Source organism: Phragmites australis, chromosome 3 (genome assembly GCF_958298935.1).
Source record: "Phragmites australis chromosome 3, lpPhrAust1.1, whole genome shotgun sequence".
NCBI lineage: Eukaryota > Viridiplantae > Streptophyta > Magnoliopsida > Poales > Poaceae > Phragmites > Phragmites australis.
In genome coordinates, this window is record NC_084923.1 from 40,419,270 (window position 1) to 40,444,990 (window position 25,721).

The 25,721-nt window shown below is 44.5% G+C and overlaps 1 protein-coding gene across 3 annotated transcripts; it reads right to left on the reverse strand.

The window, feature by feature from the left end:
* Positions 1–542: 542 nt before the first annotated feature.
* On the reverse strand, positions 543–10,975 carry LOC133913069 (uncharacterized). 3 transcript variants are annotated; one of them, XR_009908985.1, is made up of 3 exons: positions 10,375–10,975; positions 3,765–4,783; positions 787–3,681 (listed from the first exon to the last, which is right to left on the reverse strand). XR_009908985.1 is itself a non-coding variant. In XM_062356112.1 (2 exons), exons 1-2 carry the CDS (start codon positions 10,885–10,887, stop codon positions 852–854), a joined length of 519 nt encoding a protein of 172 aa, XP_062212096.1. In that variant the 5' UTR covers positions 10,888–10,969; the 3' UTR covers positions 543–851. The 3 variants fall into 3 exon arrangements, 2 of the variants coding, with proteins under 2 accessions (XP_062212096.1, XP_062212095.1); XM_062356112.1 differs by lacking the exon at positions 3,765–4,783 and having other exon boundaries at positions 543–857; positions 10,375–10,969; XM_062356111.1 differs by having other exon boundaries at positions 787–4,783.
* Between the last annotated feature and the right edge of the window lie 14,746 nt (positions 10,976–25,721).

Consider the following 25,721-nt stretch of genomic DNA (forward strand, 5'->3'; position numbering starts at 1 on the left):
ACTAATTTCTCTAATCTATTTCTCCTGCACAACCATTTACTTCATACAGTTTACTTTAAAAAATCACTTTCAACCGTAAAATCACTATCCTACTGTATTTATTTCTACTAAAAAATTTAAATCAGGAGAGCTAGACACGGTCGGATAGGGTGGACGGTCGAAGACTGGACTCGAGTACTCCAGTAGTCCAGTGACGCGCCATTGGAGGGGGTGAGCAGGAGATTGCGGGATTCGGTTTCGACTCATTTTGTGTCAAACTGTTAAGCGGAAGGGCTTGGCTCGAATAGAAAAACGAAAAAAGAGAGAGAAAGGGCTCGGGCTGTTCTTCAGCGACTCCTGAATTCTCTGCTACTTAATTTGTACCAGCTCTGTTTTATCTGCCCATGTCCACGCAATACCAAACAGTCGGTTGCATGAGGCTAAAGCTCTGCTTTGACCACGCCACACAGGTCAGCACACAATATAATCAACCCTCCGTCACACCGGATTTTTCATGGCGAGTTAACTCCACACGGACTGAAAATGATGGCAACAACATACGATGTCCAAGATGGTAAAATTTGCAAAACCACGCATGATACATCAAACAGTTGCATCCTCATCCTACGCAGGTACCGCTACACTTCTGGGGCAGCTCATGGGTTCACACATGAATATCTGATAATCCGGGTGTACAATACATTCTACACAGGTTCGGTAACAGCGTATGGATATACATTTCTACAGAGAATCCATGTTCATTTAGAAAAGAGCGCACCAAAGCACACCAAAGCAGAGCCTCCTGCGCTCAAAGGCTCTGCGCATGCTGGAAGATACTGAAGTTCGTCGCAAGTGGATTCCCAACTCCAGTTTTAAGCCTGGAAAGAGGGGGGAAAGCAAGAATTGTCAAAGACTGGCATTGAGGCAGAACTTACTCATGACGCAACTCTGGTTAACAGTCATATGAGACACATACTGCATCCGGCCTGACTTCCATGTTGATGCCAAGCTGATTGACGCAATTGATATTCAGTGTAAAACTAGCCACAGCAGAGTGGAGATAACAGTCCAACACAAATATGTATGGCTGAGGACGAATGGCCACACATGAAACGAGGGTCGTGACTCATGAGTTATGACTAATGTTATCTGCCTTCACAAGGTAAATTCGTTTGATCATTCTTGTCGTATTACATATTCTACCAAATTGTTCATCTATTGCAATCAGAATATTTAAAAGCCATAAAACACTTTAATGTCACCATATGAAAAAAATTATATCTGCAGATTTAACATAGAGACAGATTAGAATTTTGATGAGATGCAACATTATACTCAATTGGCAATAATCAGGGCTAATCCCCATAGAGCATATAGTTAAACAATGCTGAACTTTTAGAGTAAATTTAACAAAATTACACTAAGTTGGAAAAACTATCGCAAAACTACGCTTTTCTTGTCACATGCATATAAGTATTTTACAGGTAAATCCATCCCAAGATCTCAGGCTTTGTAGTAAAAACCGGTACTCCTGACGTTCATTACTATTTAATGTTTTAGACTTGTGCCCACTTATTAAGAAAAAACACAAGATCACTCCAGCGCCCCTATTAGTGTAGTCTCTTGCTGTTCATTCATATTCAAAGTATATACTTATAGTGTCATGGGCCAGCTGGGTCGGTCTGATCCAGAGGAGGCAGCTGCTAGGGTTAGGGCAGCTGCCGCACTACCAATGGCGCCCTAGGGCCGAGGGGTAAAGGGAGGTGCAGCTGCACCCTTTCCCTTCATGTGGGCGTGCCCACTTATTAAGAAAAAACACAAGATCACTCCAGCGCCCCTATTAGTGTAGTCTCTTGCTGTTCATTCATATTCAAAGTATATACTTATAGTGTCATGGGCCAGCTGGGTCGGTCTGATCCAGAGGAGGCAGCTGCTAGGGTTAGGGCAGCTGCCGCACTACCAATGGCGCCCTAGGGCCGAGGGGTAAAGGGAGGTGCAGCTGCACCCTTTCCCTTCATGTGGGCGATGTACTCTTTTGGATTAAGCATGGAAACGAGGTTCTCTCCTCCCCTGGCCACACCCGCCTCCACCACCCGTGCACGCCAATGCCATCCTCCTCGCTGGTGACCTCTCCCGCCACCTCGTCCACTCACCCACTTTGGCTAAAACCTCTGCAATCCTCTCCTCCAAACAGGATCAGGCACCCCCATCCACTTTAATCACTTCTCCTTACGAAGTTCCCAACATGCTAGAGATTTGGAATCACTTCAACGCCTTTTTGTCGACCATCGCAAACAAGGTGGATCAACTAGTCAAACCTGAACAAACGCATGACCCAGCAAGAGAGTTGTTTTGCGGCGGTAGACAACAAGCATCGCCAAGCCATCGCGGCTTCCTTGGCCGCACGCCACGCCTTCATGGGCGAGTCGTCGATTTTGGCCAGCAACGATTCCATCACCTCGGAGATCGTCAACTAGGCAAATCGCACCGTCTCGCCGTTCTTCGACTCATCTATATTGGATTCCTCCTCTACTCTGGCGACCGATGTTGTCGTCGCTACTCCAACTCTGTCCGCCAATAGCCTCAGCGTTCCACGCTACCACAAGCTCTCCTTCCTCAACTACAACGGCAAGGAAGACCCGCCCCCCTAGATTAAAGGTGTGACCAGTTCTTTCAAGGACAATGCATCCCCGACGGCAAGAAGGTATGGTACGCCTCATACCACTTGACTGGATCGGCCCAACAATGGTATATGCGTCTTGTGCATGACAAGAACATCATCGACTGCTTTGGCACCCCTTCTCATAGCAATCCTTTTGGGGAATTGGCTTCCTTGCGCGCAAAACAAGGATTGTTGACAATTACACTGTTGCCCGTATTTTTCCTCCGTGCTCGACGAGGACGTCCATCTGGGGGTGCTGCAACGGCTCGAACCAGCTGGCCTGCTCTGGTGGTTCAAGCGTTTGACGGCTAAAGAGCTTTGGTGGTTCAAGCGTCTGACAGCTAAAGAGATGGCAGAGGCGTCACTTGAACCTGTGCTTTAACTACAATGAGCAGTTCAGTAGAGGGCACAAGTGCAAACACCTCTTTGCTATTGAAGTGATCAACGACAACGACGCCTCCCTGATGATGCTGATTGGGGTTGACATTCTATGCGCCTGCTAGGGATGCTTTCTGGAGAAGGAGTCCGCATCCATGTCGACACTGGTGCCAAGAACATGATGATTGATGCAGCCTTTGCCAAGCATGCACGTCTTCCTGAGGCTGCATCAATCATGTTGTGTGTGGTGCTAGTGTTGACGAGGATGCAAGATCCTTCTCCAAAAAGCATCCCCAACAGGCTCATAGTACTCCAGCAAGGGAGGCAACCCTCCTGGTCGCCAATCAGCATCACCAAGGAGGCTTAGTTCTCGTCGTCATTGTTGATCACTTTAATGGCAAAGAGGTGTTTGCACTTGTGCCCTCTACTATACTGCTCATTGCAGTTAAAGCATTGCTCAGTGCAGTTAAAGCAGAGGTTCAAGTGATGCCTTTCCGCCATCTCTTCAACCATCTGATGCTAGAACATCCTAGCAGGCGGGCTGGTCACATCATCCAAGCAGGCGGAGAAGTACATGAAACAGTGTTGGCACCTCCATGACGAGCCAAATCCACCACCACATTAGCACAATGCTCATAAGCCTGTGCCAAACTCATGACGGCCTACATATCATGAGGGTTAAGCAACTCGATGTTAGTCTTTAGGGCTCTATCAATCCTACAGTGTATATGTTAACTAGCTGCACCTCTTGTAGTTGCCCGCAGCTCGGTGTAGTCATCGATGGTACCTGTTTTGCGCAGGGAAGCCAATTCCTCCAAAGGATTGCTACGAGAAGGTGGCCCGAAGCACTCATTGACAAGGCCGGCAAAATACTTCCAGTCAACGATGTGCTTGTCCTGCCCAAGACTCATATACCACTACTGGGTTGATCCAGTCAAGTGGTATGAGACAAAGGTATCACTTAGAGTCATGATCCATGGTGAGCTGATTACCAATGTAAGGGGCTAAACCAAGGAATTCTAAGACTTCCTAGACCCACCTTAAGAATAGTCGCTACTATGGCAGGGAAAAAAAATGTTTCCTACTTAGTCCCACTGAAGGAATCATGTGGCATACCCATTTGTCTTTTACATAACAATAAGAGTATAAGACATACAACAAGAGAAACAAACCAACAGTTTCTGCGAGCACAAAATACTAAATGTAAACATAGTCTTTCAAGATGGTACATGCTATACTGAGATGGAGTGTCAGCTTCACCAAAGCACAAGATAGTGAAGGTATGAGTATGTATGACCTTTCTCTAAGAATTGAATGCAATTCACTGCAAAGAATTGAATTTCCAAATTAAAACCACTACTCATTTTGCATAGAATATGTCAAATTGAATTCTACATCATACCGTTCATTTCTACCACACATGGAGATATAAATAACAAGCAACTCAAATCCAACAATCAAAATGGCTCAACAAAACTACATGGTCACATTTGCAGCACCATATGTTTGCACTCTTATCAAATCAAAGTGTTCATTTAGTTATATAGAATAATGCACAAGTGAGTAAGAACATTAGAAACCTAAAACTACTGCCCAAGTCATTCAAGGTTTCTTGTCTTAATCTAAAATAAACAAATCGGGACAGATTTACATACATGATTTTTTTTTTCTCTGAAATATAGGAAAAGCTGTGAAACATCATAATTGAGAAAAGCACCAAAACCACCGAATATTGGTACATTAGATGCCAAAACCCGAGTGAACCTGCATAGTTGAGTACCAAATGTGCCACCAGGGACTAGTCAGCCACTATAGGTATTTAACATACTAAAGGTACGCATTAAATCCTACCCCAAATTGTGAGCTGTGGAAATTTTGCTAGCTTATTATCTGGTCCAAACCCTACCATTTTCAAAAATATCACGATGAAACTACAGTTCACTTGTTGCAAAATAGCAAAAGGTAAAACTTTCTCATATCACTGTTGTCCATATGACATGTAGGCAAAAAGTCGAGAACTGATGATCTATCAGTCCAGGACACCTCCCCATTAGTATCTAACTTGGGAGTCCTATCAAATCTAAAGGTAACTCTAACCCTCAGGCCTCAACACCAACAGAAGGTATCCTCTCTCTAGTATCTAACTTGGAGGGTATTGTCATAGATGTTGAAGGTATCCTCTCTCCAGCCCATAGCTAAATGCACTTTGACTTTCTTATCTCCAAAATTTAGTAATGCCATTCTAGCTCTAGGTTAGAAGAATGCAATCACAGTAAAATTTGAAATTCCGGTGGGTGGTGTGTCATCGCACAGGCCATCTAGCAATACTGTTAATACGGACAGTAGGCGATGGGCTCCTGTTTACTTTGTTGCACAGTACCCCTGAACAATACACATGCAGCCCTCATACCATATTAGGTGCAAATTTTAGTAACGACATTTCCATATCTGCTTTTAACAGTAAATTTGGAAACAGTAAAAAAAGGGCTGTAGTTCCTGATACGTGTGTCCTTTCATTGATTGATGCAAACAATATGAGGCCATGAGAGGCAGATGCCAAGGTGTATTAACAAATCAGCGGAAACATCAAATGGCAGAAACCAATGCTAACAAATACTCCCCCCGGTCACAAATAAGTGTCGTTTTAGACATCGACATAGTCCCCAAAACACATATTTGACTACTATTTTTTGGTGTAATATGCTTATAGAATATAGCAAAGTTATACTATTATGAGACTACTTTTCGAGAAGCAAAGTTATACTATTATGAGACTACTTTTCGAGACAATCTACCTGTATCATTTTCAAATATCCGAACTCAGTACATAAAGAGTAATTTATAGCCAAAGTTTGAAAATGTTGATTGCACACAACCCAAAACAACACTTATTTGTGACTAGAGGGAGTAAATAAGAAAATGTTTAATCCATGGACCTCAATAGCTTCCTGGTAGAAATTTTATTGTTGCCAAACTTACAGTCGAATGTAGATAGAGTCACTGAAATCTTTTAGTTTAACAAATATGGTAAGGCCTACTCTTCTTAGATTGTATCTATGCTGCACTTTAGGCCTTGGCTTAAACTTCCTGCTGGTAAGCACCGTGATCACCTCTTTGGTGTTCACGGCAGGGGCTTGGACAGAGGTAGAAGGAGAACAGCAAGGGAATCGGCGATGGAAATATCAGTAGAGGAATAGAAGTAGTAGAGGTAATTGTTGCTTGAATTATTCTGAGCGCATAGCCCCCACATATATATCGCCAGCCAGGGAATACCTAGTCGGCTTACAAGTCTTATTCAAACCACAATTCCTATCCTAATCCGACTAGATTTCTATTCCTAAACCGATTGAACTTCTTTATCTCTAATCTGACAACTATAGAATCCTATCTTTAACCGACTTAAACCTATATCTATCCTAATCCGAGTAGGACTTTTTATTCATAAGTTAGATTACATCTCCTAACCGAGTCTAATCCTTCTTACTACGCCGGCTATACTAGATGGTGGTAATAACATCACTCCCCCCCTCGACAAACAGCTCGTCCTCGAGCTGAACCGACGGATAAGACCTTCTGAATTCATCAACTGGCTCCCACATAGCTTCTGGGACGTCCATGCCATCCCAGCACACCAGGACATGCCACACACCCCTTCGCAGAGCAGCTCTAAGAAGCAAGTATTGGTAGGGCACGACCTTCATCCAAGGGAGGTAAGGCAGGCGGAGCATCTGGTGGGTAGCCGTGGTAACGTTTGAGAAGACCAACGTGGAAGACATCATGCAGTCAGGCATCCTCTGGAAGCAGCAAGCAATATGCTACCTGTCCCACCCGCGCAACCACCTAAAACGGCCCAACAAAGCATGGTCCAAGCTTACCAGTGGGAAATGTAGGCAAGGATTGCACTTACCGGTGGAGGAGGCAGAGCCAGACCCAATCGCCCACCTCAAACACTACTTCTCGATGGTGAGCATCATAATATTTCTTGCCATACTGCTGGGTCTGGAGAAGACGCTCACGAACAGCTGCCAAAAACTCGTCTTGTTCGCAAATCAGATCATCTACAGTAGCAACCCAAGCCTCTCCTTGCGTCCAGGGAATAAGCGCTGGCGGCTCCCGACCATAAACCACTCGAAAAGGAGATGTACAAAGAGTAGAATTAAAGGACGTGTTGTAGTAATATTCTGCCGACGGAAGCCACTCCAACCAAACACGAGGCTTATCACTTGTGATACACCTGAGATACATGGTAATCACTTTACTGACAACCTCTGTCTGTCCATCTGATTGCGGGTGAAATGTCGTGCTCATGTGAAGGTTTACTCCTGCCATCTTGAACAGATCCTTCCAGAAGTGGCTTGTAAACACCGGGTCACGATCACTTACAATGGAAGTTGGAAAACCATGTAGACGTATGATATTGTCGCGCCACTGATGCTACCATGTTGGGATGGCCTAGCGCAATAAAATGTGCATACTTGTTAATCGGTCAACCACTGTAAGAATAGCTGACTGGCCGTGTACCTTGGGTAGCCCCTCCACGAAATCCATTGAAATATGTGCCCAAACATTGCAGGGGACGACCAGGGGCTAAAGCAGACCAGTTGACTAAAGTGTTTCTGTTTTATTACACTGGTAGACGATACATGCACAAATAAAGTCCCGGACAAGCTAACGGTAGTGTTTCATCAAGGCTTGGAATGTTTCAAGTGCATTTGTTAGACCGAAGGGCATCACCAAAAATTCGAAGTGGTCGTGATGCGTCCAGAAGGTTGTCTTCTCAATGTCATCCGGGTGCATGCGGACATGATGATATCCGGAGTGAAGGTCAAGCTTAGTACTGTTCGTCACAGTTGTAGCATAGTCCCTGCTTGCGGCGCTCAACTAGCACAACGAGGGCCAGATGATGAAACGGGCGTGGTGGTGGAGTTGGCGTCACTGGTCCCAGCCCCAGCGTGGCAGAAAGTTGCTCGTAAGTGCGGGCCAGACTCATCGCCATCTGCAAGTTTGGAGGGTCTTAAAGCTCCACATCGATGCAAATCCGATCTGGTAACCCTGCCGTGAACATTGGACCTGCTGAACCGTAGACAGAGGGTCGGCATGGCACAGAAGGGCTTGGCAGTGGTCCATGTAGGCTTCAACGGATGTCGTGAAGGATAGACGCGCCAACTCACCCAACGGGTTGTTCAGGAGTGGTGGACCGAAGTGTAGATGGCACAACTCCTTGAAACGCAGCCATGATGGAACACTGGAGTTGCGCTACAGCATAAAGCACCAATGTTGGGCGCCTCCCACCAGATGATAGGCTGCCAACCAGACTTTGTCACTCTCCAATGTTCGTTGTCCATGAAAAAATGCTCGCAACGATTCAACCTCGGCTGGCTCTGTTCCTGCATAACAGGGGGATGTGGGGCTGCATGTTGGGTATGGGTGATGGTGATGGTGGAAAGTAGATCTGGTGGATGAGGAGGGTTGATGGCAATGGTGGCGTAGGGAAGGGGGCAGCCCCAGGAGGCCTGGAAGACCTGCAGAAGGTGGTACCATTGATGCAAGGACTTGGAGTGAAGTTGTGGTCGGCGATGCAGTGGTCAGCATAGTTGTGGTGCTGTTGGACGGTCCAGAGGTAGTGGCCTGTTGTGCAGAGTACACAAAGGTCTTCAAATCTACCTGCTAGGAGGATATTGCAGCCAACTGCTTTGCGAATTCACCGAATTGTTGTTCCACGCTCTGCTGCATATCCGCCATCGCCTTAGCCAAGGCGTCGACGGCCTGAGAACCAGAACCCTCGCCGTCTTCAGAGCCTGGCATCTTTGATACCAAATTGATAAGGCCTACTCTTCTTAGATTGTATCTATGTTGCACTTTAGGCCTTGGCTTAAACTTCCTGCTGGTAGGCGTCGTGATCACCTCCATGGTGCTCACGGTAGGGGCTTGGACAGAGGTAGAAGAAAGAGAACAGCAAGGGAATCGGCGATGGAAATAGCATTAGAGGAATAGAAGTAGTAGAGGTAATTGTTGCTTGAATTATTCTGGGCACATAGCCCCCACATATATATGGTCAGCCAGGGAATACCAAGCCGAATTACAAGTCCTATTCAAACCACAATTCTTATCCTAATCTGATTAGACTTCTATTCCTAAACCGACTAGACTTATTTATCTCTAATCTGGCAGCTATAGAATCCTATCTTTAACCGACTTAACCTATATCTGTCCTAATTCGAGTAGGACTTTTTATTCCTGAGCTAGATTACATCTCCTAACCAAGTCTAATCCTTCTTACTGCGCTGCTATACTAGATGCCGGTCATAACAAAATATCTACACAAAACTCATCCAAAGATACAGTTCTTTAATGCTTCAGAAATTGCCCCCAAAAAGGTGGTGTAATTGTAAAGCATTAGAGAGGAAACATACCAAACAACAGCGCTTAGCTGAGGGCCATGGGCCTCATCTTAGCACCCATTATTCATTCTGAGTGTTGGAGCTACCGTAAGTGTAATCCTTGTAACTGTTGCAATTGATTCCAAGGAACCTAAGCACCAAGCTTCACCCCTCTATTGGAGTTGCCTAAGGGTGCATTGACTTGGTTGCTTCAATAATGTACATTATGGCTTCATCAGACTAACTCATTTTGTTGAGACAGGACTAGCGGCTACAAGTAGGGATGGTTTCTCAGCGTTGATGCGACTCATGCGAACTAAGTCGATAAATTGTTTGGTTGGTCAGGTGTGTGAGGCAAGCAGAAGATGCCTAAGATGGAAAATAATGTAATCCCTTATGTCCCTAATAATCTCTCATCTGTCTTAATCATTCATCGATCAATTTTATTGAAGGAACTTGACTTGATGACAAGTTTGTCCAAACTTCATTGTCAACTAGGTCTGAATGCACCTCCTTTGACAAGATCAACCACACAACCTAACCAGAAGAAGAAGAAAAATGCACACCCCACCTCATCAAATATGGATCGTTGACATTGAGCAGGTTGGGAACTGGCGAGCATGCAACACTAAAATCCATCCAACATGCCAAAGCAGAACCCTCCCTAAAAACGATACACAACAGGTTGACAACTCTAAGCAACAAAGTCAGAGCACGCATACAAGTACCAAAAGTTTAGGAATCAGACTACGAAGTGCGGATCTCTATCTAATTGGGCAGCAAAACCAACACTGTAAAGTACCTCATCAACAGAAATCGGTACTTGTAACCAATACTGTCTATAGAATTCAACAATTTAAGCAAACAAAAACGCATCTCCGACTCTCCGAGCACTATGAAAAGAGACCTAGTGCCATTAGATTACTCGTCTAATTCAACGCTAGGCAACTTAAGGAGCAATGTTTCAAGCCGTACCTCCGCAACGGGGAGCAGCCCAAGCTCCCCGATCACCCCCGCCGCGCCGCGCAGCTGCGCGCCGACGCCAGCGCCACAGGTGGGCACCTCATCGAACAACGACGCCGACAGCGACTCGGAGACGAACCCGGCCTGGAACTCGATGGTGCCCTTGTCGGGGTGCGCGACCATGCCGGTGACGTAGACCCAGAGGAAGAGCTTCTTGGCCTGGACGCCGGAAAGGTCGGAGATGGCGCCCTTGGAGAGGGTGCCGGTGATGGTCTTCTCGTAGTAGACGAGGTGGGAGCCGAAGTGAACGTAGCAAGTGCTCGCGAGGTGGATCTCGAAGTGGCCCGTGGCCTTGTCTAAGGTGTAGGAGGCGACGGAGTCCGGGATGAGGCCCGGCGGGAGGCCGTACTTGGCGAGGACGTCGTTCGCCGCGCCGTTGGGCGACGCGCCGCCAGCCTCCGCCGCCGCGACGGCGGCGGCGGCGGCGGCGAGGAGGAGGAGGAGGAGGCGGGGTTGGGGAGACATGGCCGTTGGGGGTTTGGGATTTTCTGTGCTCTTGCTTCCGTGCGCGTGGACAGTGGGTGGAGTCGTTCGCTTGCGTTCGGCGTAGAGGACTAGCTTTTATATTGGTTCTTGACTTTTGGATTTCCTTTTTCTCTTGAAGGAGAATTTAGATTCGTGGACTATATTGCTATGAAAAGAAGTTGCATTATATAACATAATCTCTCGCGATATGTCATCACCGCATCTTGCTCGCCAAGCAAAACCAGAGTAGTCTTGTTAATTTGTTTTGGACTTCAAAAACGAAAACGAAGGAGCTAGCCATATTTTCTCTAAAGAAAAATAAATGTATCAAATTTAAGTTAGAGGTCACTGGAACCTGGTTGGTGAGAGCCTATACGGCTATACCCACACCTCCTACCTACTTAGTAAGACTCAGTTTTTTCTATTGGAAATTTTACTACTCTCCAATAAAATGTAAGAGTAGACTCTATCTTTTACATATCTAAAATGTACATAACTAAAATGGACAGAAAGTAAGAGAAAACACAAACAAAGATGGGAAGCTCTAGTACTAGTTTATTATGAAGGAGCCTCTGAATGTGTTTTAGACAGTCATCCAAATCGGATAAAAAATTCACTGACCACCCACTCCAAATGCACCCACGCTACTGTCACCGTCTCTCGATACTTACGGATGGCAATGGATCCGATGGGTGAGGATCCCCAATGGGTTCTACGCTCGATGGGGGCAGGTGTGGGCATAAAATTATGTCTGTGGGTCTGGCGGATTGAGCCCGATATGATGCGGGTCAATGACGGGTTGTTTTCACTCGTGGGTGCTCATCAAGGACCCGAAACAAAACAAAATCATGTGACCCATGTGCAATTCTAGCCTAACAGCCCACCTCAATAAAAAAGGTCATCAACCGCCCGCGTCAATCCCCAATGGTTGTCCCTTCATGTCGCCATCGGTCGCATCGCCCCCTTCACGTCAGTGTCGCCCCTCCGCCCTTAAGCGTCGGTGTCGCCCCTTCCGCGCCCAGCGTCGGGGCGTCGCCTGGTAGCGCCACCCCTTCCGCCTGACCACCCCTTACCCCCACCGTTCGCTCACTCTTAGCCACTTTTGACGATAAGACCCGATGAGTCTCCGCTGATTTCAGTTACCTACCGGATTCGAGGACGGGGGCTCATTTTAACCCAATTAGTAATTCGGGTGGGTCGGGTTTCATGGTATGTGGGTTTTGGCTAAATTTACATCTGATTCAACCCATTGCTATTCCTAATGGTACTGTTGTAAAATCGATCATGTATTGAGTCAATACGTATATGTATAGATAATTGGCACGGAAGACTCAATTCCTATTTGTTTTAAATTTGAATCCTTGTATTTCCCTTATTAATTTTACATGTTCTTTGCGATTTTTTTTGTGTAACCGGTATTATGGATGAATGAACACTGAATTGTTCCGAACAAACTCTTAAGACGTGGACTGGCTGGATTGGTCAACATGGTCTGCGGATTAACATTGACTTGATCACCCTGGATGAAAGGGACTCGGTTTACGCTAGGGGGCTATACGCGCTTGAGTTAGGTACAAGGTCATCTTCTACTGTTATAAGTTATCATCTATACCTATATTCCTATAAAATAGATAATTTATTCATTAAATAATGACCATATAAAGTTGAGCTCTGTTTCTACTTTAAAAATACTTTTAATCTCTCCGCCCACCAATCAAGAAATTAACCGTGTTTATGCTATCTTTTTTAGCAACCATGTACGTGTGTTTTTAAAAAAAACCAATATATAAATATCTTTTTTATTATACTATATTTTTTATTTCTTCCTATTCCTATATTTTTCCACTTGTGCTGTTGGGGGGTGCAGTGTCGCTATCGTTTTAGTTGGACGGATCCCTTCCTAATCTGTTTACCGGCCGAGGTGCCCACTTCACTTGATTTTTTTAGATGAAGAAAAAAATCAAGTGATGTGCCCAACTTCACTTGATAAGAGCCATCGGCTAAATTTTCTTCTCGAATAAATCCAAGATAGAAGTATTAAAAGCGATTGCGATCAGGTAGCAGGAGTAGTTGGCCTTGATTGCTAACACTACCCTTGCAGGCTGACTGACGAGTGCTAATTCAGAATATGAATGGAGATCCCTTGGTACATTTATTCTGTTTGGAACATGAAAATTTCACAAAAACCGTCCATTGTAATTCTGATTGGGCCACTGTATACGCATGCTCGGCTCGAGACTACATACATGTGCATTCGCACACATGGTGTGATGAACCCGCGCGGATTCTATTAGAGTAGGGAAAGGAGAGATGCAGCAGAACGAAGAACAGAAGGAGAGATACGCCCATGGGAAGGATTCTCGACCAACTTTTCCTTTCTTCATCGACAAGCCGTTCCGTTGGTAAGGTTCTAGCACTTATACACGTGTGCTGGACCTGGCTTAGTACATCATCAACTCGATACTAACACACGCAAGCCCATAACACGGCTCAATACTCTCCCCTTGAGAAAAGGCTTGTTCTCAAGCCGTTGCAGACGAATACAGCCTCTGGAGCTCCGCCTGATCTGCCCAAGTTGCCATGTGAGCTGGAAGTCCTTTCCAGTGAACCAGCACTTGTGGGACAGCCTTGTCGCCGTGACAAATTACCTTGCGTGCACCCACTCAGGTGAAATGATCTAATAGCCGTGAATTGGTTCATAATTAAAATTATTTCAATCAAACTTTAGAACAAATAAATAACTTTATCCTAGATAATAGTAAAACAACTATAACAATATAAATTGATAGAATGCTAAGAAAAATATATGTAAGCTACAATAAAAATAGAATTGTAGAACATAAGCTTAAAAAAAAATACTCAAAATAAATACAGAAAAGTAAAAAAATAGGCAAGAAGATATTGATTTTTTTTCTGAGATATCGAGGAGTAACACTTCACTTTAATCCTCGTTAGAGCATCCATTAAGAATATCACTCCCCTTTAAATCACTAAGACTCTACTTGAGTCATCAAGACTCAAGTGTTCTTTAGTGATAGACACTTCTCCATCCCTAAATTGACAGACTTCAAACTAAGTACAAAGCTTTTTCCTAAAGCTCGCACAAGAACTCCAAGAGCTCACAAAGACACCTCTAATCACCAAGATCGGCTAGATGTTGTCAAACACAAAAAGTAACAAGCCAATAGATTTACTTGATCCAAATCAAGTCTAGACTACAGTTAGATGCACATTTGCTACTCTACTTACACTGATGATGTCCTTAATCTTCAATTAAGAACTTTACAAATCATTCTAGCGCACTCTCTTGTCTCTTGATCACACACTAAGTGTTTCAGCTCTTCTGTCTCGCAAGGTTACCCAACTGGGACGAAATGAGAGGGTATTTATAAGCTAGAGGTCCAAAACTAGCCGTTGTTCAACCACCCATATTTTTCGTGAATGCCGGATGATCCGGCGTGCACAAGCTCCAAACACAGGACCATACGGTGTGAATCGTCCACCCAAAACTAGCCGTTACTGCACTGAATCCTCCGGTGAAGCCTCTGATATATAATTCAGACCATCCAACGTGTATAAATTCATCTTCCATTGGACCGAAAGGAATTCTTTTGGACTTTGCTCCAACGATGCATCCATATATGCGCCAGACCATCCGGCATGTATAAGTCTTTTTACCACTCAACAGAAAACCTTATGGACTTTACTTCGGTGAAGCATCATGTATATACGTCGGACCATCCGGCGTGTATAACTTGAAATCCCTCTACTGAAAAATACTCCGGCGCAACCAACTTAACATCGTTGGATCATCCAGCGTGTACAAGCATTAAATCCTGCTTCTAAACAAATACTCCAGCGTGTACATGCTCCTTAGCGCCAAACCATCCGGTGTGTAGAGGTTTTTCAAAACTTGTCTAATTCAATTTTTTTTAAGTTTTATCTTCTTTTCAACTCATACATGGACTTCTCTGAGCTACATAGTGCTAGAAATTCACTGTGTGCATTCAACCAAATCTAAACTTAATTAGGTCAAGCTACTACTCTTAGCCTATCTTTATAGTACGATCAAAGAATAAAAGAGAGTATATACTACTCTAAGTATCCTTCATCTCCATGTGACACTTAGAACTAGAAGGTCTTTAATCTTAACGTTCACATCCTTTTATCGCTCATTCAATCAATTAAGGGACCAAGATCGTCTAATAACAATGTGAACTAATCTTTTAATTGTCCTTAAAAGCAAACTTGTTAGTTATAATGATATAGTTATCATTAATCACTAAAACACTTACTACTTACCTAGAGACCTAGATGCTACATCATAAACCTTGGCTGCCTGCAACACATCAATGTTTGGAGGAGAAACATACTCACCAAGGGGGAAACACCAATGGCCTTCTTGAGAAGTGAGACATGCACCACCAGATGTATCTATCTGTTGGGCAGTAGCTGCAATTTGTATGCTATAGAACCCAGTTTAGCGATAATTGGATAAGGACCAAAATACATGAATTGCAATTTCTAATTGAACGTCCGGCAATAGAGGTTTGAATGTACAGTTGCAGCTTCAAAAAAGACCTGATCTCCCACCTTGAATTGTCGTTCTGTTCAATGCTTATCTGTTTGTTCTTTCATGAGATGTTGAGCCCAAGCTAACTGTTGTTGCATTACCTCTCTTTCTTTGAGCCAAGAAGCCAAATCAGGGATAGTGGCATCAATTAATTGCATAACACCTAGATATCTTGGTTTCCTACCATAGATAACCTCAAAAGGAGTGGTGCCTAAAGTTATATCATAATTGGTATTGTACCAATACTTTGAGAGATGAAGCCAAGCAAACCAATTCTTAGGACAAGAATGAACTGCACATTTGAGATAAGCTTCAAGACATTGATTTATACGCTCTATTTGACCATCTGTTTGAGGATGGTAGGATGAACTCATCTGAGCTATACCTGAGCCAATTCGAACAATTCTTGCCAGAATGTGCTAATAAAAAGTATCTCCCTATATGAAATTATAGCTTGTGTCAATCCATGCAACTTAAAAACATGACTCATATATGTTTTGATAATGGACAATGCTGTTAAAGGGTGCTTGATTGGGATAAAATGGGAATATTTGTAGAATTTGTCAACGACAATTAGAACAATGTCAAAGTGAGCTGACGCAGGTAGACCTTTAATGAAGTCTAGAGAAACTATTGCCCAAACTTGATCTAGTATGTCTAAGGGCTGTAATAAACCAGGATAGGCAATGTGTTTAGTTTTGGCCTTTTGAACAGTTTAGTGTTGCTGCACAAATGTTTTGATGTGTTGTTTCATGTTGGACCAGACAAAAAGTTTCTTTATCCTATGATAGGTAACAAAGAAATCTGAATGACCACCTAAAGGACTAGCATGGAGGGCATGTATAATGTGTTGTTGAGTTTTAGCATCTGAGCCTACCCATATTCTGCCCTTGAATCTCATAACACTATTCTGTAAAGTGAATTAAGAATGAGAATTTCCATGAATAGACAGAAATGTTACAATTTGCTTGGAGAAGGGATCCTTAGTATAGCCCAACACAATAGCATCCAGCAAGGCAGGTTTGCATAAAGAGATAGCAGTTACTTCAGATGGTGAAGAAGTAAGTTTTGTTGACAGGGCATCAGCCACCCTGTTAAAGTGACCTTACTTGTACTGGATATGGAAATTGAGTCCCATAAGTTTAATGAGTGTTTTCTGTTGAAGTGGAGTGTGGATTCTTTGCTCAAGCAGATGGATAAGGTTTTTATGGTTAGTTCTAATGAGAAATTCAGAATGCTGCATATATGATCTTCAATGGTCAACAACCAACAATATAGCAAGGCATTCTTGTTCATATACTGCTAAACTTTGATTTTTGACACATAGAGCTTTACTCAAGTAGGCAATTTGGATGACCTTCTTGTATAAGGACATCACCTATGCCTTTATCACTTGCATCTATCTCAACCACAGACTATTTGATAAAATCATGCAAAGCTAGAACATGTGTTGAGGTTAATTTTTGCTTAAGACTTTCAAAAGCTTCTCTTGCCAAAGAAGTCCAAATGAAAAATGAGTCTTTCTTTAACAAATCTATCATAGGCTTACTAAGGAGGCCATAATCCTTGACAAAATTCCTATAATATTCTGTTAACCCCAAGAAACTCCTTAAATCCTTCACACAAATTGGTGTTGACCATTTCTGCACTTCTGAGATTTTATCACCTGGAGAGACCCCCTCTGCAGAAATAGTATGGCCTAAATAGAATATTTTCTACTTGGCAAACATGCATTTGGATAACTTCACCTTGAGATCATGTTGTTAAAGGAATGCAAAGACCTGTCTAATATGCTGCACATGTGCTACTGTAAATTAGGATATCATCAATGCAAACCAAAACACAAACTCTCAATAAAGGACCAAAAACTTCATTCATAACACATTGAAATGTGACAGTGCATTACAAAGACCAAAATGCATCACTCTGAACTCAAAATGGTCATTATGAGTCTAAAAGGCAGTCTTGAATTCATCTTCTTCTTTAAATCTGAATTGATGATGACCAGCCTTCAAATTTGATTTGGTAAACCAAGCAGTCCCAGCTAATTCTTCAATTATTGGAAGTAAGTACTTGTTTTTTTATTGTGATAGCATTCAAATGACTATAATCTACACAAAAACACCATCCTCCACCTTTCTTCTGGGTAGGATTGTATATGTAGGGTTTGATGCAAACTGGTTGAGTTACGAACATGAGAGGTATAGTGTGGTCCCATGGTCAGTGTGGAGGAAGTGTTTGAGGCTCCAGAAATAATTCTGCATATCCTTGGATCACAACTTGAATGTCTTGAGGGTTGTTGTCCTCCTGTGCACCCAATTCTTCTTGAATACATAGTTGGATGATGTGATGAATGGCATTCTTGCCCAATTTTTTTTTGCAATTCTGTGGGTGATAAGAGTTAGCAAGATCTCAATTGGGGTGTTATCCCCTGAATGGATATCATCCTGCTCTGATGAACAAAAGAAACTCTCTTCGTATCCCATTCATGTATAATAGGGCTATTGGACTCTAACCAATCCATACCCAAGACCACATCATAACAGCCTAGGTTGATGATCCTCATATCTTTGGAAAGCATGGCCCTAGACCCACCAATCACATTTAGGGAAATGCTGAAGACAATGTAACATGCCACCATCAACAATTCTGATAGAGATTGGTGTGATAGCAACTCTGATTCTCTGTAGCTTGTCAGCAGTAGTTGCACTAATAAATCTATGAGAGCTTCCTGAGTCTAATAAAATTAAGACCTCTTCACCATGAATTAAACCACAAAGTCTGATAGTCTTGGGTCCTTCTAATCCATCCACTACCACCTTGGATATAGACATCAGTGTATATGTCTCTAATACTTCAAGTGGTGTGTCTAAATAGCTATCTGCAGAATCTTGAAGCATGTCCAGTAACTCTTTCACTATGTGCAACTGTAATGTTGGAGCACAACAGTGCCCATTGCTCCACCTTTCACTACACTTGAAACATAAACCCCTTTGTATCCTATAAGCCTTAGTGGCTAGCTTATCTTCACTTGGGTGACGGTCTAATGCCCTTGCACCTTCCAAACCCCGACGATCACCAGCTACACCCTCAGCATGAACACGCCCATATGCTGAAAGAATATTAGAAACAACCATAGTTATGTTACCCTTCCAACTGACACTAGAGTCCATCCTCTCCAAATTTTGCTGTTGGTGAAAGTTGTACCCTTTCCTGAATGGTTGCCAAAGAGTAAGCCGCATCCAGATTTTGAGGCATATGCAAAATGATCATGGCCTAGATATCCTCTATCAACCCATCCACAAATCGGGTGGTAAAGAAAACAGGATTATGGGCTAATATATGGTTCATCAGTGGTTCAAATCGAGACATGTATTCAACATGGAACTAACTTTCCTCATATCGAATGGTGTCTTGATATTGCTCACAGCCAAATCTATCCACCAGGTTGTTTCATAAATCCGCCCAAGATGTGAAGGCCTTCTGAGCTTGTAACGACAACATCGCCTCACCCAAGAAATAATAAGTTGCTCGCTGCATCCAGAGCTCTCGTGGAATTGCATAAAGACCAAAGTTGTTGGTGTAATAGGTAAGGGGGTGCCCCATGTGATGGGTTCCGCTCTGTGAACTGTAAGCGTGCAGTAGGTATTGTCAAGACCACGACCACACCGCGTGACCAAGGCGAAGCTCGCGCGACCAGCCCCCTGGTCATGCAGCGAGGTCCTGCGAGGTACCCACCTATCCGGTCAAGTCTCATTTAATGATGCCTACTCGAGTGTTTTTTCTTCCTCAGACACCTGCTTTCGACGTGGCATGGTCGTGGGGCGGTGTGGAATTGTAGTGATCCATCCCGTAGTATTTAATGTTGTGGGATGGTTTGATGGGTGAGTGTGACGACGTTCGGTGATGGTACGGGATGCACAAGACGACCAGAGCTGGGTAGACATGCCTATCTAACGTCATGATATGATAGGGGTAGTTGGCTCCATCATAGGCAGGTTTGTTGCAGGGTTTGACACAATCTGGTTGTTTGTGCATCTTTCCCCTTGGTACATAAAGGGGTTGAGATCGTGTTTGTAGAAGAAGAAGATATTTTATAACAAGTTCACTCATTTTATAAGACAATACACATGATGTAAGGCTATTATCCCACGGGAGACCTAAACCTGGATAAACCTTGGTGTTCTTGAGTTCAGGTTGATACACGTGTATAGAAAATGCGGATCAACGCGCACGTCATCCAGTATACCCTAGATTATTGTCAGGGATTACTCCTGACAGTTGGCGTGCCAGGTAGGGGCATGCTTTTTTGCATTTTTGCGGGCATTAATACTATGGTTGGGCTACCTGTGACTGGATCCTCGACTGCTCTAGAGTCCCATTTTGAGGACCCCGGCCGTTGTGAGGTCTTCATCATAGGATACGACCCAAACAAGTCCAGTGTACTCCAAGCATGGGATACCGAATCGGACTCCGAGCCCGAGCGAGAGGTTAGCTTGGCAGCCCATGCAGCAGGGGGCAACAACAATGCTCGTGTCGCGGGAACCAGAGGCGAGCCCTAGGTCATAGGCCAAGAGGGAAACCCAATTGGAGCCAGGCATGGAGGAAACCCTACCTTGACCTAGCAACAGTAACACCGTCCGGAGGAGCACCCGCGTGAAGAGGAGACCGTGGCGACATCCTCGTCGAGGTCATCACGCCACACAAGGAACATGAACGCCGGGGGCTCCTCCCTTCATGATGTTTCGGCACTCCACGGTCAACAATTCGACTACGAGGTCATGAACCCCACATAGAACCTGCAGACTGTGTGAGCACTTCTCAGCCATCCACTAGTGGCACCATGGCTATGCGATCTCACCCTCTTAGTAGAGACCGCCCAGCACCAGACCGTGGCAATGGCCACCTCGTATCCATAAGGAATGATCGGGATCGTGGTCGGCCAGGGTCACGATGGGCTTGACTGCAGGAGGAAACCCATGCTCTGTCAGCGGCAGGGAGTACGAGGTGACCCCCACCACAACAGGGCAGTCCGCCAGCTGACCTGCATGACTCGCTCCTCTATCGCGACCTTCGTGATGTAATATAGGGTCAGAAGGCCACTTGGGAATAGGAGGAGCGTGACCACTGAGAGCAAGAGAAGGGCAAGAAGCCCTGCAACTTGCATTCCCCACTTAGGGAAGCATTGGTCTCCTACATCCTGTCATCTAGGCCACGAGACCATCGGCTCTATCCCTGATCATGTGCAGCCACCAATCAGTGAGCGGTTCCTTGTTATGAAATAAGGTGCAACGCTCTATCAGTTCGATTGTGAGAGGTGCGCTGGCCGAACACATTCTGGCTAGTCCTAGCCAAAAAATATGATGACTCGACCAATCTAGAAGAGTTCTTGCATATCTACACCACCATGGTGTAGGTCGTGGGACGCGATGGGAAGGTCATGGCAAACTACTTCCCAACCTCCTTGACCGGTTTAGCACAGTCCTGACTGATGAATCTCCCCTGGGGGTTAGTCTGGTCCTGGAAAAACTTGTGCTACTAGTTCATCTCCAACTTCTAGGGGACCTACACCTGACCAGGGGTCAAGGATGACCTGTATCAGGTCAGGCAGTGGCATGACGAGCCTCTACAAGACTACATCCGACACTTCACCGAATGCTGAAACAAAATTCCAAAGATCACAGGTTAGTCTGTGGTTATAGCGTTCCAGAGGGGGGTTAGTGACCAGAAGATGGACAAAAGGCTGGCCACTAAGGAGGTTCAGAGCACCACTGAGCTCTTTGAGCTCACGGATAAATGCGTGCAAGCCACTGAGGCTCTAGAGCGCCAGATCGATGGGAAGCCTTAGCCACCCTCCGACCAGCCCGCCTCTTCTAAAGGAGTCAGTCGAAAGTAGAAAAAGAAAAACAAGCACAAGGCTGGACCGCCAGACGTCATGGTTGTCGAGAAAACTAGCCAACCACATTGACACTTCGAGAAGAAGGACGGGAAGAAGGGCACATGCTACTATCTGATCCACCGTAACAACACCCATGACTTGACTAAATGCAAGGTCGTGCGAGGCATTATCAACCAGGAGTTCAGGAAGCGTAAGCCTAGGCACAACAACGATGGTGAGAACGGGGTCAACCCCGACCAATCAGCTCTAGAATTCTAGCAGGCCGAGCACATGGTTCACCATATCTTTGGGCGAGCTGTGACATACTCCTCGGATAGGGAGTACAAGTAGGTGGTCCGCGAGGTATGCACAACCATGCTGGGTCCGAGTTCGCGATTGAATTGGTCGGAGGTCCCCCTCACCTTCAACCAGCCCGACCACCCTACATGCGTCAAATGCCCCGGACAATACCCCACCGTGGTGGAGCCCACAGTGCACAATGTGCATATGGTCCGTATACTAATTGATGGAGGGAGTTCCATCAACTTCCTCTTCCATGACGCGCTAGATGCCCTGTAGATCCCGAGAAGCTTGTTAAAGCCATCTCCTCCCATTTTCGAGATTACCCCTGGTTCTTCGGCCAAGTCATTGGGGCGGATTGAGCTACTCGTAACGTTCGGTTCACCAAGCAACTTTAGGACTGAAATGGTCATGTTCGATGTGGATGACTTCGGGACCGTGTATAATGCGATCCTGAGCCAACTAGTGATGACCTAGTTCATGGCTGTCGCCCGCTATGCATACCAGACAATCAAGATCCCAGGCCCTAAGGGAGCCATCACCATAGTGGGCAACTGGAAGACGGCACTGCACTGCAACAAGAGGAGAATTTACATGGTCGAGCTGACTCCCGAGTCGCGGCCTAGGGACGCGGGACCAAGTGGTCACACAGAGAAAGTCCACATCGTCACCAACCCCCGTCGATAGGCTCATAGCAATATGCCTAGATAATACCGACCCATCCAGGATGTTCTAAGTAAGGGTTGTCCTGAACCCAAAATAGGAACTCGCGCTCATCACTTTCCTCCGAGCGAATGCGAACTTCTTTTCCTGGAGTCCGTCTCACATGCCTGGAGTCCCTAGGCAGCTGATCGAGTATAAGTTGTCAGTGTGGCCTGACATGCGACCAGCAAAATAAAAGGCACGTTCGCACTCGACCGAAAGGAAGCACTTCGTGAGGAGATTGACAAACTCTTAGAAGCAGACTTCATCCAAGAGATACAGTACCCAGAGTGGCTGGCTAACCCAGTCATGGTCCGAGAACACAATGGTAAGTGGAGGATATGCATCGACTTCACCGACCTCAACAAGGCATGCATGAATGATCTCTTCCCTCTACCCTGAATTGACCAGCTTGTTGACTCAACTACCGGTAGCGATTTGCTGTGCTTTCTAGATGCCTATTCGAGGTACCATCAGATTAGTACGAATATGGTAGATGAGGAGAAAACCGTCTTTATAACACCCTTTAAGGTCTTTTGTTATGTAAAAATGTCTTTTGGCCTAAAAAACGTTGGTGTCACTTACCAGCGATGTATTCAGTTCATCCTTCGACCACAGCTTGGTAGAAATATCGAGGCATATGTTGATGACATGGTCATAAAGAGCAGGACCAAGGACAACCTGGTCACAGACCTCCGGAAAATGTTCGACAACCTTCGTAAATACCGCGTGAAGCTGAACCCAAAAAAAGTACACGTTCGGAGTACCGTCAGAAAAATTGCTCAGTTTCCTCATGTCAAGTTGGGGAATAGAGGCAAACTCAGACAAGTTCAGAGCGATCGACCAGATAGGATCCTAGACCAGGTTAAAGGAGGTCCAAAAATTAACGGGGTGCGTGGCAGCTTTGAGCTAGTTCATCTCGAGGATGGGGGAGAGGGGGCTGCCGCTCTTCAAGCTCCTGAAGAAAAATGACAACTTCTTGTAGACGCCAGAAATAGAGGCAGCCATCCAAGATTTCAAAAGGTATCTCTCTTTCCCTCTGATCACTCTTTGGCCAGATGAGGAGCTCTTACTCTATGTTGCAGCCACTCCGCGCGTTGCAGTTTCTCCAGTACGTGCCATTGTTCCAATCGATCAGCTTCCCCCTGCTACCGTTCTTCCGCGTACTGACAAAGAAACTTGGTGACCTAATTCTCCTAAGCCACGATTTGTTGTTGTTGCCAAGATATATAGCGAGGCTTGATATACTGGTTGTCATCGATTTGCCGTGAGGTTGCCAAATCGGTCGTGTCTTTGAGGCAAATCGTTGAACATGTGGATAACGGGGAGGTGGAGGGAAAGAAGTGGTGAGGCGTGGCTCTGGTACCAAATTGTTGATGAACCCGTGATGATTCGATTAGAGTAGAGAAAGAAGAGTGGTAGAAAAAGAAAGAACAGAGGGAGAGATACATCCACGAGAAGGATCCCTGGCTAGCTTTTCCTTTCTTCATCAACAAGTCGTTCTATTGGTCAGGTTCTAGCACTTATACACGCGTGCCGGACCTGGCACAGTACATCATCAACTTGACACTAACACAAGCCCATAACACGGCCCAATACTCTTCCTGTCTATAGTAAGCCCACAAAAGGACATGACACATGGCTTATTAAGACAGTTCGCGTTGAGTAGGTGAAAAAATCATGAGATGGGTGAGAAGAATCCAGATATAGATGAGCCTTAGATAAGAGGGTTGGACGGTTGAGATAAACCGTGTGCATGAGTCTATACAATTTTGTATTTCTTAAGTGCTAAATAGGGCTGACATACGATAAGTACGGTTACTAACCAAACATAAGCATAACTTGGTCAATCTGGTCCAGCTTTTAGTCACCAAACCAGACACACTTAGGGCCTGTTTGGCAGAGCTCCCTAGAACCAGTGGGAGCTCTGTCAAACAGCAGCTTTCAGCTTTTTGCTCTCTGAGTGGAATCAGTGGGAATGATTCTATGAAATAAACTAAAAGTTAGGGAGCTGAAAAAAACAGCTTCCCCTGATTCACTTTCCGCAGAAAATCACTTCCCCTATATATTTTATTTTAGAGAATCACTTTCAGCCACAAAATCACTTTCTCCAGAGAATCACTTCCCGTAGAAAATTTGAATCAGAGAGAGCTCTACTAAACAGACCCTCAAAGCATAATTATGCGAGTGGTTAGGAGATTCAAGCGACACACGTTTTCCTTTCCGTGCAAGGAAGTGGTTAGGAGATTCAAGCGACACACGTTTTCCTTTCCGTGCAAGCCTTCCTTGCTTCCTTCCAAAGCATCCCTTGCTGACCTTGAATTATTGGCTTTGTTCATGCTTGCAAACAACTGAAAACAAGCGAAAAAGGCCGACAAGGAAAAGGTATTACAACATCATCCTAATCTCCGAAACGGTGTAGATATAGCTCATCCAGTAGCATTTATCTCACCAAATTCACGAACGATTTCAGCACGAAACTAAAATCAGATTTCTTTGGGAACTTGCTGGTGTTCGCCGGGCATAGATTTTGCATGGAAGGTTAGACTCAAAATGTTAGGACGTCAGCTATCCACAAAATGAATACTCAACTGTAAGCAATGGTACCAGCAGATGTTTCGCATTTGATATGCGCAGACTGAGTCAATACCAAGAGTCCAAAACAGGTTATGGCCATCTCCACAAATGCTTATTCTATTGGTATTGGGATGCTGATCTCATTGCTGATGCAGTTAAGCACCCATGCTATAAAATAAAGAGCAAGAAAACATACTCTCTTAACGTTAAAACAGAAACCGATACTTTGACGTTAACGCGATCAGATCGTCGCAACAGTTAATTTTATAAAACTACATATATTTTGACCTAATACCTACATAACTATAACTATTTTGACATGTATAAAAAAAACTGTAACTTTTGACACTAGTATCATAGAACCGCAACCTTCTCGTAGAAGATAGTTTCAAAATAATTGTAGTTTTATGATACAAGTCAAAATAGTTGTAGTTACGTGAATATTAGGTCATAGTAGTTTTAGTTTTTGTAAAATTTACTCTTTCTTTTTTATTTGATGCAAACAAATCAAGCTCCTGATCAATAGGATGAAAAAAGACAATTCATGCTATTAACTTCTTATTAATGTGTCTTGATAAAACTAACTGAATAGAACATCAAAATCTTGTTTATCCTATTGGTCTATGAATGCTACTCTCATTGCTGATGCAGTTAACCACCCTGTCGTAAAATAAGTGGCAACAAAACATGTCCACATTTCACATTGCAAACACAAATGAACGCTTGAAGTTAAGGCAAGGTCAGACTGGCCTAAGCCACCACCTCCAATCCGATATGACGTAAGCAAACTATGCTACAAATGGA